This window comes from Barbus barbus (assembly GCF_936440315.1).
Source record: "Barbus barbus genome assembly, chromosome: 49".
Lineage (NCBI taxonomy): Eukaryota > Metazoa > Chordata > Actinopteri > Cypriniformes > Cyprinidae > Barbus > Barbus barbus.
In genome coordinates, this window is record NC_136727.1 from 20,738,591 (window position 1) to 20,752,237 (window position 13,647).

The following is a 13,647-nucleotide window of genomic DNA, read 5'->3' on the forward strand; positions in this document are numbered from 1 at the left end:
AGTATAGTATTTTTTACAATTTAGACTTTTTTAAAAATATTTTTGTTTTCATTTTAGTATTTTAGTACTTATGCGCTTCTGTCTTTAGTGTTTTTTCTCTTTTTAGCTTTCGTTTTAGTTTTAAGTAATTTTAGTACTTCACATTAAACCTATTTAGGAAAGTTGTAAGGCAACATTTTTAATTTTCATTGAAGTTTTTTTTTTTCAAAATTATTTAATCTTAAATCTGTGAATAACTTCAAACAAGAATCAATTAATTGAAACAAACGATTTGAAGTGATTTACAGAAATGACCCTCCAGATGCAGTCAGATTATCAAAAGTTCTCTCAAATTTATTTGAGAAAAATTTAAAAACATTCCATTTTCCATGAATAATCTTTGACCTTTTGGGAAAATTCCCATTTGCATGAATTCCTATTGGAATGACTAAATTCACCTGTAATTCACAGAACGATTGTAAATGTGATCGTACCTTTGCAACTGAAGAAACACATACTATTAAAACTCTTATATTTTCAAGTTATGAAAGTAGTCTACTGACATAGGAAATATACAGAAATAATCTGTTACAGTACTCCAACAATCATAATCAGATTATTTTGCTACATTCTTAACAAATAAAGGTTCTTTATTGACATTGATGGTTCCATGAAGAACTTTTAACATCCTTATCAATGCAAAAAAGGTTCCATAGTTGAAAATGGTTCTTTAGATGATTAAAAGGTTCTGTTCACTGACAGGTTCTTTCACACCACTGCAAAATCTTGCTTTAGGAGCCATTCGTTTGAAGTGTTTTAACTTTAAAGGAACACTCCACAATGTTTTTGAAAATAGGCTCATTTTCTAACTCCCCAAGAGTTAAACAGTGGAGTTTTACCGTTTTTGAATCCATTCAGCCGATCTCTGGGTCTGGCGGTAGCACTTTTAGCGTATCTTAGCATAGATCATTGAATCTGATTAGACCATTAGCATCTCGCTCTAAAATGGTCTGGCCTGAAAGTAGTCCCCAGTTAGGTAACTAGTTATGATATAGCTGGGGATTACTTTCAGGCGCTGCGTAATGTCATTACGCCTGCTGAACCCATGGTACGACAGCAAAGTTCCTTGATTATTACGCCAGAATGAGAGTATAGTTCCTAGCCATATCGGACTAGAAAATCACAACTTTTCATTTTCCGTCAGTCTTAGTACACGATGTAACAACAGAAGAGTCAAGTTTTAAATAGGAAAAATATCCAAACTTTTTAGGTCATTTTTGAGCGAGATGCTAACGGTCTAATCAGATGCAATGATCTATGCTAAGCTAAGCTAAAAGTGCTACCGCCAGACCCAGAGTTCGGCTGAATGGATTCAAAAACGGTAAAACTCACCTGTTTAACTCTAGGGGAGTTGGAAAATGAGCCTATTTTCAAAAAGAGTGGAGTGTTCCTTTAAACTAATATTTACTGTTTAAATCTGACATTTAATTTGATTTGTGTGATGCACTACCTTTTAAATGCACTAGCATTGTGAACACCAAAAGCACTGAGGCTCCACATTCATGGTGAATTTTACTGCGAACATACACTGTTATTATTGCCCAACCTTGGTTTTGTTTATCATTTCTTCTATTATAGGTCAGTGAAGTATATTTGGAAACAGTGTTTTGTTTATATGGAGTGTTTCCTATGAGCAGAGAGAGCTGGACTGCACACACAGGCAAGAGAATGTCTTACAATGCAAGTTATTTCCTGTTTGACTCAGATCCTGGCTGCAGGGTGGCAAACCTGTGGCCTGTGAGTCAGCAGAGAACGGGGCATAAACTTGCCCTCAGAGTGAGCACAAAATAGTCTGTCTGCTGAGTCAAGCGACGTGTATTCGTTTCAGAAAAGTAGAGCAGGGCAGCCTGTGCTGGTGACCGTGAGTTTACATATCTCTGTGTGATGCAGCAACACTTCCTCATCATATAGAGGGGAAAGCTGGAAGAGCAACATGGTATTTGTCTTGCAAATATTGCAGTGTTTCATAAAAATGTTGGAGCCTGACCTCTGAATGAGCGGGTTTTCCGGGAGGGTGTTCATTATGCAAATGCTGCAGGTTGTTGTTCATTATAGTTGAGATGCTGCAGTCACGAGACAAACACGAGGCTTTGATCTCCACCTCTCAATGGGGAACAGAAGAGGTGTTTACGTGCCAAAGTGCACATCATTGGCAAGGCTGTGCTCAGAAGCATGCTTTCCATGCAGGAGAAGCATCTATGGGTGCTGTTTGTGTGGTATATAGGACTAGAAGAATAAAAAGTCCGTCAGCATTTACTCGTCATCATGCCATTCCAGACTTTCCATTGTGGAAATCAAAAGGAGAATTTTCCTGGCCACTCTTTTGCATGTAATGAAAGTGAATGGCAACTGAAGGTCTGTTCACACCAACACAAATGTTCCCATGAAAATTCAGTTCAATTTTGCACACAGACCAGTGTGTAAAAAACAGCAGACGATATGACTGAAAATGCAAATTCCCTGTAGGAGGCACTTATGGAAAAGCAGAAATACCGCAGTTACCCTGGTACACTTGATATTGTGAATAAAACATAGATTACTGGATTACATTTTACTATTTGGATTACTATTGGATTACTTTTTCAGATTTTGTACTTGAAAATAGGGCTGGGCGATATGGCTGAAAACTGTATCACGATATCAGTGTTTCATATCGGTCGATATCGATAATTATTGATATTTTTTTTAAGGTGGTACATCAAGTTCGTGGTATTACCAGTCTTGGCGGGGACGACGGTCTTGCATAATTTGCAGACGACATTTGGTCTGACTACGGTCAGACTTATAATATCCAAAAAACTGCCATACTGGGAGCTGACTTTCTCTTTTATTTACAATTTCTTCGCTTGCTGCAGCACTCATTTTCTGCTTATGAAGAGGAATCCAGCAGACCAGCCAATAGGGTCTGGCTGCAGACGTGCACTCTCAGCCGCACGTGCGCACTTAGACACGAGACAACGATATGGCGCAACCAAACATGATACTGTTACATGATTGGCTGTTAGCGTGTCACTCCCTACGTTGCTAGGTTACCAGAGAGCGAGTGCCTTTGTTAATGCAACCAAACTTGCTTCGCAACCTTTGTTTTCTTCCGACAAAGAATAAAAAATATTGAACGTTTTATCGAACATATTTTTTATTGATATCGTTCACGTGTCTATCGCGATACATATCGTTATCGTTTTATCGCCCAGCCCTACTTGAAAATGTCATGTTTCATTCAATGTGGTAGTTGTCATTTCTTTGTAATTATTTGTGAAATTTTCTAGTAGTTTATGAGTAAAAAAAGTTTCAAAGTAAATCCTAAAGATTTTTCAGTGTACACAAAACGGTGTGAAAATTTCCGTTTTCATATTTGACATGGACAAGAAAAAAAATCAAACAGTATTTCAGTGTTTTCAAACAGCCATTCGGATTATCATAGTATCATAAAAACAGGTTAATTTGTGAACTATATTTCAGGTCTTCTCAAGCTGCGTGATAGTTTTGTAATATAAACAAAAAAACAAAAAAAAATCAAATGTCCGATTTTTTTCGTTAAAATAATGGTCAATTTCCCTAAATACAAAAATAGCAACAAATCTCTTAAACTGCATTTTGCGTCAACTGGCTGTATAATTTCATTATTAGAATGTAAACAACAGAAATTGAGTTGGTTTTGTCTGTGAATAGGATGATTTAGGTTCTAATGTAGCTCATTGATTAGCTCGGGTCATTATGGGTGTTGGTCTTCTGTCCTGCTAATGGGATTTCCTTTAGTGTTACAGACCGAGGCGCCACTGAAAAATCACTGCTAATTACAGCCATTCACTCATTTTGGGAAAAGACACGACCTTGAGTTGCTGTTTAAAGGTCAGTCCTGGTGTCATAGGTTGGATTTCAGCAGCCTTGGTTCCTGACATTTATTTCCCATTGTTTTTTCTCATATGGATTTTAAAAAGGTGTTAGTTAGTTATAAGCAACAAACCAAAGCCAACTATGAGGTAAATCAAAACACCACAAACTTTGATTAGAAACAAAATAGTATTGGAAAATTGAACAGTAAGGCAAAGGTACAAGACTTAGTTTTAATGGTTTAATATTTAATGGTTTTAATGACGAAATAAACTACAATCCTATAAATCACTGTGAATGATATAAAAAAGATTAATAAATATAAAACTATTGATTTAAAGATGCTGAATATGTTACGTCATTGTGTCCAATAGAGTGTTATTTTGGCATGACTTGCTTCCTTCGGCTCTGATTTGGAAAGATTCTCTGCAGAATCATGGGTAATGTAGTTTTTCCACCAAGAATTCCACCGATGGCTTCAGTAGAAGAATAAACTCTATGAGCATCCTCATAGTTTACAGTTGGTCTCGTCTTGAGAAGTCAGAAATATGATTCAATTCCAGTCTGCAGTTATGAGTTTGACAAAAATGTCTCACATTTTAAGGTAAATAGTAGTTTCGACTTAAATGAATGGTTCCAAAAGTGATGCAATTCTTTAGATCATTAAAGCTTTTAGCATTTTTTTTTTCAGTTCTGTTCAATGAAAAGTTCTTCAAGGAACCTGAGATGGTTCTTCAAACATTTTAATAATCTAAAAAACCATTTTCCACTTTAAAGATCCATTTGTGGAATGGAAAGGTTCCATGGATATTCAGTTTTCTTCGCAGAACCATCAATCCTAATAAAGAACTTTGATTTTTAAGAATGTAGCAAAATAATCTGTTCATAAACATCACCAAGCCATAATTTCATGTCAAAGCAGTGGTTCTGGGCATAAAGTCACACTTTGCCGATAAGATTTTTGCAGTAATCTTGTTTATGGATATTTTTTTCATTTGGCTACAGTTTGCTAACCCTGCAATTGGTTGCTTTGGCAGTTTTTATAAGAATAGTTTATGAAGGATTTACACAGAAACGCTTTATAAATGAGGCTCTGGATCGTTTAAAATAATACCTTTCAAGGAATTTGCACCCCCCTGCAATACACAACCTTCTGCCCACACTTTACGATTGCATAATTCATATCCTGTGGCATAACACGCACAAACAGAGGAACAAGGTGTTTTGACGGCAGATACAGATTTGTGTTTGTAGCCGTATATGCCTCAATCTGTATTTTCACATGCGTGACCTTAAGGTGTGTCGAGATTACGTTCATAATCAAGGTCTTAGAACAGATCAAAACACACACACACTCCTCCCTCTGGTAACGGGTTTGTTGTTTAGGGCAGGTACAGACTAATACTCAATCATCTGTGTCGGCGGACCGTGTTTTAAGACTTAGCAGGCTATTTATCATGACAGATTTACAATCATAACAGCCTCCCCACAATCCTCTGTTCACTGTGGGAATATGTCAGAGTATTTCATAATACTATCATGGCTGCTGTGTGTGTGTGAGAGATGGTGATTGAAGGCAGTGTGTGCTGTCTGGCCCCGTGTGCCACAGGCAACACCATCTCTGTTAAGCTTCTTACAGTCGGGAATCATTAGGGAGCAACCTGTTTCCGTTCATGCCAAGAGTCTGCGCTGAGATTAGCACATCCTCCCCGAACACAGAAAAAGAAACCCTGACCGAAGGCTGAAGGCATCTTCACATTGGCTAATGTGGCTCTGCAGCACCTCTAAATTGGGTTGCTTTGACCCTTCATGACCCAGAGTATATGAGGATATGTGCAGGTCACATTTTACCAATCAAGTGTATATTGTACATTTTGTGTACGCTATTACTGTGAAGTTGAATAATTGTATTAAATCAAAAGTACCAATAAATGAATTAAAAAGATGAATTACTATATATGTGCATAAAGAAATGTATAGGTCCATTAAGATTTTCCATATATTTAGGACAAAGGGTTCCACATCTCCCATTACCACAACAACATATTTGTATGGCTTTGTAATTTCCATTATTTTTCCATTATACCAAGATTATATTTTTATTGTATTTCAATCAGGGTTATTATATAGCTTAACTTATGTTACTTGAAATAAAATAAACTTATAATAAACAGCTAGTTCCCTAGGAAACAATTGTTATTTTTATTTATTTTAACTTGATGAACTAAAATAACTAAAAGTAATAATAATAATAATGTAGACTTAAAAAACTAAAACTAATAAAATGACAGCACACAACAATATTATTATAACCAAAACTTAAAATAAAAATATAAACACTAATTCAAACCATTAATAAAAAGCACTATAGTATGCCATAATAAAATGCCACAATAAAAACCTTTTTTACATATAATAAATTAAAGGCAATACAACAAGTACTTTCATGATATACCTTTCAAGTTTGAGGTCAGTACGTTTTTTATTTCTGAAAGAAATTAATTATTTTATTCAACAAGGGCACATTAAACTAACAAAAAAACGACAGTCAAGAAATGTATAATGTTACAAATAAATGATGTTCTGGAACATTCTATTTCTATTATTTTCAACATTGATATTAATCAGAAATGTTTCTTGAGCACCAATATTAGAAGGATTTCTGAAGGAACATGTGACTATGCCAATTTTTTAGAATACCTGCTAGTAAAGCTGCTTGCTTCTAAGCAATCAACTGTATAAAAAAATGACTTGTCTCAACTTGATTTGACTGGAGTGCCGAATCGCAGAGCCGGTGCAAACATATCTACATCACTGCGATCAGATGCTTTCTTAGCTAATGCTTTCTCACCGCTGTTATTATAGGTGTGTGTTTAGTTTGTTATTGAGAGGAAAGCACACAGCACATATTTACATAATCATGTAGATAATTCCTTAATAGACTTAATAGAAACTTCTAGTCAAGTGTGTTGGAGCTAAAATCTGCACGATGTCTGCCCTCCGAGACCAGGATTGGATAACCTTGCTCTAAAAAGTTTGCCGTAAGTATATCAGGGCCTTTAATGAAATGATGGAGGCTGGAGATGTGGCTTGGCAGGTAGTTCACATGCTCTGACATGTTGTGCAATCATAATTTATCGTCTTGTTTGGGGTCAGAGGTGATGACTCGCATTGTTTTTGCGGCTGGTGTGACTGGCCAGAGTTCTGACTGGGAAGTTGTCCTGGATCAGCAGCCGTGGTCAGGATCTTATGTAAGACTGACACTGGATCCTGAGAGACTGAGCCAGAACAGTGAATGTGCCTCTGTTTGTGCTTTTTCTCATGATCTCTGGCATGGAATGTTTGGGCCGTTCCAGGGGCTTTTCATGCCACAGGGCCTTTCAATGGCCAGCGCTGAATAGCTTCAGTCGGGTGGTTGTGTTTTGAGCTGACCCAGCATAAATGTTTCTCTGCCTGCTCTCCATCAGAGCCATGAATGAAGAGCAGGAGAGGTTGATGGGACTACAAATAGAGTTGCACATCCAGTTAAAGAGGTGACTCTACACTGGAAAAAAAATTTATGATTTACTTTGAAACTATTTTCACTGAGAAATTGCTAGTAATTTTCAGTTGCAGTGCAACGTGTTCACAAAAAGTTATAGCGTTTGCACACACTTTTAAGCATTGTGGTTTAAAAACAAGTAATCTTAAGCCATTAAAACGCAATCAGCAGCGAAAAAGAACTATTTTTTCTATATGCGCGCACTGTCTGAGACGTGAGATGAGCGCACGGGAATACAGAGTTATTTTTGCTGCTTTATAGGCCTTGAATGGTTAAATACACACACATTTTTGAAAGTATCCTCATAAACACAGTAATTTAAGTCTTAAAGCAAACGAATAAGAAAACGTGTAACAGTATATTGGATCCGGGCAGCTCTTAAAGTGACAGCAGTCTAATATTCCTCCTGTCTGTCATTCATGTTAAACAACAAAAGAGAGAAAATCTCTCACTGCTTTTGACTAAATAACTTTTGTATTTTAAAAAGAATAAATATATATTTAAACCGTGAAGAATATGCAGTGTTTTATACTGTATATTTGATTAGTTTATACAATGTATTTAGCATTTCTTATTTATTTGTTCTACTGTAGTTTTTGTCTGATTGCTTGTTCTTAGTCTCTTATTCTTATTTAATTGCTGATTTTTAGGCTAGTATTAGTTTTTTTTTTTGTGATATTGACACTGGTGGCAAGAATTATGCAATTTCTATGGTATCAAAAAATTTACTGCTCATGTCACAGGTGAAGGGGTTAGCCAATCATAACAGAGCTCATTTACATATAAAGGTCTTAAAGGTGCAGTAGCAAAAACAACCTGTTTTAATTCTAAAGGTCATAGAGAGCATGGAAAATGCTAATGAAAAAAAAACTAAAATTATGGCTGTTTGTTCTAGATATAAGTGGATAATGGACCAAAAGTGAAATGATAGGGTGAATGGCATCTTTAATGTCATTACCACGCACAGCACATAAAGTGTGGCTTGTAGTGTGTGTCTGTAATGTAGGACTCAAGTGTCATTAGTGTATGTGGTTGTGTCCTTGTTGTAGAGTTAGAGACCAGAGCCGGGTTTACAGAGAGGGAAGGAGTGAAAATACTGAGAAACAAAATCAAGAGTGAGGTATTTCAGTCCTCAGAGAGGGTGAGTCATACAGGACAGAGAAATCGAGGTGTGTGTGTGTGTGTGTGTGTGTGTGTGTGTGTGTGTGTGTGTATGGGTGTGAATCTCAGGATAAGCTCCTGACAGACTCATTCTCAGTTACTGGAACGTGAAGGTGAAGAAATCTCCAGGATGAAAGTGTCGGCTGGGTGGTATTTGAAGTTCAAAGGCTTCTTTCAAATACATTCTTTTCCAAAAATGTTCATTTCAGATTTAACAGAAAATTTAAGTGTAGCATCCGAACACATTTTGATATTTTGCAAAGTGCGAGGAGTAATTAAACAGATTAACATGAATTTCAGTCTAAACCAACTACGTTTTTTTGTGCTACTTGAGGGCATAATGATGTGTAGGACACGCTTCCTGTCTAGCCAAAGGCATTATTGATCCAGATAAACACTGAGGACGGCAGAGTAATTAGCTCCCAGAAGACCATAGAATGAGTTCATACCTGCTTAACTCCTGAATCCACCACACAGACAGGCCAGCCAGTGTTAGCTAGAATCACACCTTTGAGGTCAAGTGTGTAGCTTCCATGACACTAGCAGTGGAGTTAAAAAATAATGTTTCTAAACAGGTTTCCCAAACCATCTACCTGTCTACCATTGGTCAGGCAAACAGGAAGCCCTGCCCCAAACTCATGTCATTGGTTGAGCTAGTTGACATGTCACTGACAAACAAACGTTTTGAAAGCATTGCGTGAAACTCTGAACTCCTGACATGTGGATTCGTCAACATGGGCATCTGTTGATTTTGTTGCTGTCTCAAGTAAAGTTTTATCTCTTGTTTCTCTTTCAACTATGAAACATTGCGCATTGGTACGTGCTCAACACAAGATAATTTTATCTGTCTTTGTTATTTCTCTCCAGAATTTATGAGCGATAAAATGTTGAATCCTGAATCCATTGCACAAATACTCATCAGTTCAGACGTCTATTGTTGTTTGTTATTGTTGTCGTTCCATCGATTCCTTTTTCAGTTGTGAAATCAGTGCTGCCACCTTGTGCACAAAAGAAAAAAATCAAGGTGCAGACAGAAAAACCAAGAAAAGTGCATACATATGTAAAAAGTAGTGCTGTCAAATGATTAATCGCGATTAATCACATCCAAAATAAAAGTTATTGTTTACATAATATATGTGTGTGTACTGTGTATATTTATCATGTATATATGAATACACACACATGCATGGATATATTTCAGAATTTTTTGTTTTGTTTATATATTAAATATATTTATATATAATATAAATATATTCATGTAAGTAAATAAATATATATTTTCAAAATATATACTGTATATGTGTATATTTATATATACCTAATAAATATACAAAGTACACACATATATATTATGTAAACAATAACTTTTATTTTGGATGCGATTAATCGCGATTAATTGTTTGACAGCACTTATAAAAACCTATGTATATTTTGAGCTTTACTTTTCAAGGCTTACCCTTTTCAACTGGCAAACAATAAACTAGATCCTGCCTTTTATTTCTTTATGTATGGTTTATTAAAAGATTATTATTTTGCACTGTTTTTGCCTCGCAATCAGTCAAAATGCAATTTGATGCTGACCTCTGAACATGAGCTTTGATAGCTTTTACACAATTTGGAGCATGTACATTTAAAAGGTCATGTGAGCAACCTCACAAATAAATCAGATTGAAGCAGAAAATCATAACGGGACTAATTTACCCATGAGGACTTGTGAATGGCACCAAATAATCCTGTCTCTCTCTATTTGTCTCTGTCTAAGGTTGTGCAGTCTGACGCTGAAGAAGCTGATCGTTCTGAAAGAGCTGGACCGTGAACTCAGTTCTGTTGTTATCGCTGTCAAGATACAGGTAAAATGACACCGTTACTATGTTGCTTCTGTGTATGTTCTGGTCTGTCGAAGGAGTGTTGCTGTGTCGCTCTGTGTTTGATATCACTCAGAGATTTACACAAGACACTCTGGTAATTGTGAGCTGTTGCCAAGGCGACAGCTTGCTCAGTGGGAAGATAGGATTGAACGCAATAAGATGGCATGTGGGGGGGGGCTGAAGAGGTGCATTGTGGGATATTCTGAGGGGGTAATTTCAGAGCACTTGGAGGCCCTTAGCATTCCACACAGGTCGCTTTGGTCACACTGTTTGTGTTTGGTATTTTTGTAAAGCTTTAACTGTTTAAAAAGATATTAATTATAAATATTACTAAACATTCATTTTCTTAGGGGGAAAAAAATCATGTTTTAAGGACTGTTCACACAATGTGTCTGCGTCTAAAAATGTGAGACTCGGCGCTCAGGAATGGTTTTTAAAAAATCGCAACGCAGAACGCGTCAAATAAAACCAACTTGCCCGTGTAAACTAAAGCTTGCAATGCTTGCCCCACCTACGGGGTCTTCTGATTGGTCCACTGGAACTAACATCGATGAGCAGTGCTGCGTGTAAAAGTTATTTTAACTTGACACAAAATCTTAAAACAGGGTCATACATGTCCGTCTAGCGCGTTTACATAGAAAAACAATGGAAAAGTAGTGCATTGGAATGGAAAAATGCATTGTGTGCGATAAACATTTTGATTTGAATGAGCGCCTGTTAATGCATCTGTTCAGACTGACATTAGCATTTGCATGCCGTATCAGCAACAGATTTCTAATCTGGTGTTCCAATCTTTTTCCATCACATTGTGAAAAAAAAACAAAAAAACACTGGCCAACCAATAAGTTTGTTTTTGGTCACATGTCCATACCTGCCATGAAAAAATGATCAACAAACTTGAACAGTCAAGAAAATTAAGATTATTTTTAGGGTCATTTTGATATTATTGTAAAGTACGTAAATGATCATGGTTATAAAATGTTCATTCACAATTAAGCAAGATGATACTTTTTAGATATTTCCTCACAGCATGGATATGATCTTACATGTCCAAAGATATAATAATTGCATGTATTTGAACATTAACTTTAACTGTTACTTGTATATCAAGGTAGTATGTGTTGTACTGCTTTTAATTTAGTAATTTAAGTTAATAAAAATCACTGTATTGCTGCATTGTGTCACATAATACAGTAATGACAGTAATGAGAATCACTTTTGAGAATAAAAATCATGAGTAAAAAACATTTGCAATACAGTAATGAGAGTTTAGGGAGGGAATGTGCTTAATTGTCATGAAAATAATGTCACTGAGTGTCAGTGATATTTAAAGATCAGTCTTAGACAGACGTTTTCTTACACCTTTAGATTTCATTCCCAACAGGAAATGATTCTGTGAGGATTAGAGCACATCCTCTTAGGTAACATGAAGTGCACTTGTTTCGCCCACTCATCTCTTCCAGATGGACCATTGAAGGTTTTAATCAGGTTTGCAGTGCGCTCATCAGACACTGAAAATAAAGGTTGTGTTATACTCCCAAAGCGGCGCCTCAGCGATTAAAATAATGGCTGTTCTTCAGAAGGACAGAAGATAGGTTTCTGAGAGATATCTCATTATTTCTCCTCTTCTGCTCACTGAAGTGTCCGCCTGAATCAACACTTTGAAGGCCGAACCATTCACAGCTAGTCTGCAGGCCGGACACAAGCAGACTGAGCATGCATTTGCTTTCATTCAGAGCTTGCAGAGCATTCTGTCTCTTTGTTTGGAGCTCAGGAAACTGAAGGCTTGAATGTGCTTTTGCAGAGAAACCTTGATGGATGTATTCAGTGGTTTCCAGAGAGCTTCTTCACATCAGAATCAGAATCAGAATCAGAAAGAGCTTTATTGCCAAGTGTGTTTGCACACACAAGGAATTTGTCTTGGTGTTAGGAGCTTCCAGTACAGAAAGTACAAACATAGTGCAGACAACATATAATTAAGGTGATAAAGAACACTAATGAAGAGAATATACAATAATTAAGGATAACAATAGTAATAAAAATAAAAATATACAGAAAAGAGACATGACCATAGACAGAACTGTGAATGTGCATGTGTCCTATGTACAGATGAAGGTTTGATGGGTTATTTACAGATGTACAGTACCGGGGTGTGTTATGTGTTGTTCAGGTGGGATACGGCCTGGGGGAAAAAACTGTTCTTGTGTCTGGCTGTTCTGGTGCTCAGTGATCTGTAGCGCCGGCCAGAGGGCAACAGTACAAAGAGAGAGTGAGCTGGGTGTGAGGGGTCCAGAGTGACTTTCTTAGCCCTTTTCCTCACTCTGGAGGTGTAAAGTTCTTGGAGGCTGGGCAGAGGGGCACCGATAATTCTCTCAGCAGTCCTAACTGTCCGTTGTAGTCTTCTGATGTCTGTTTTGGTAGCTGAACCAAACCAAACAGTTATAGAAGAACATAAGACAGACTCGATGATTGCAGAGTAGAACTGTTTCAGCAGCTCCTGAGGCAGGTTGAACTTCCTTAGCTGGCGGAGGAAATACAGCCTCTGCTGGGCCTTTTTCGCAATAGAGTCAATGTGATTGTCCCACTTCAGGTCCTGAGAGATGGTGGTGCCCAGGAATCTGAATGACTCTACTGAAGTCACAGTGCTGTTCATGATGGTGAGTGGGGGGAGAGCAGGGGGGTTTCTCCTGAAGTCCACTATCATCTCCACAGTTTTGAGCGTGTTCAGCTCCAGGTTGTTAAGACTGCACCAGACAGCCAGCTGCTCAACTTCCTGTCTGTAAGCAGACTCGTCACCGTCCTTGATGAGGCCTATGACTGTAGTGTCGTCCGCAAACTTCAGGAGCTTGACAGAGGGGTCCTTTGATGTGCAGTCATTCGTGTAGAGAGAGAAGAGCAGTGGGGAGAGAACGCAACCCTGAGGGGCGCCAGTGCTGATGGTGAGAGTCCTGGATGTGAGTTTGCCCAGCCTCACTAGCTGCTGCCTGTCTGTCAGGAAGCTGGTGATCCACTGACAGATGGAGGAGGGCACAGAGAGCTGTCTCAGTTTGTCTGAGAGAAGGTCAGGTATGATGGTATTGAAGGCCGAGCTGAAGTCCACAAATAAGATCCTTGCATAATTCCCAGGTTTGTCGAGGTGTTGCAGGATGTAATGCAGTCCCATATTGACAGCGTCATCCACAGACCTGTTTGCTCTATAGGCAA

The 13,647-nt window shown here is 37.6% G+C and overlaps 1 protein-coding gene across 2 annotated transcripts in view; it reads left to right on the forward strand.

The window, feature by feature from the left end:
* Nucleotides 1-13,647, forward strand: part of LOC306867761 (phosphofurin acidic cluster sorting protein 2-like) — a 69,013-nt gene that overhangs the window by 16,194 nt on the left and 39,172 nt on the right. For both annotated transcript variants that reach the window (XM_079413618.1, XM_079413619.1), the window contains exon 2: nt 10,338-10,425. In XM_079413618.1, the coding sequence (XP_079269744.1) occupies nt 10,338-10,425 (88 nt within the window). The remainder of the gene's footprint in view (nt 1-10,337; nt 10,426-13,647) is intronic.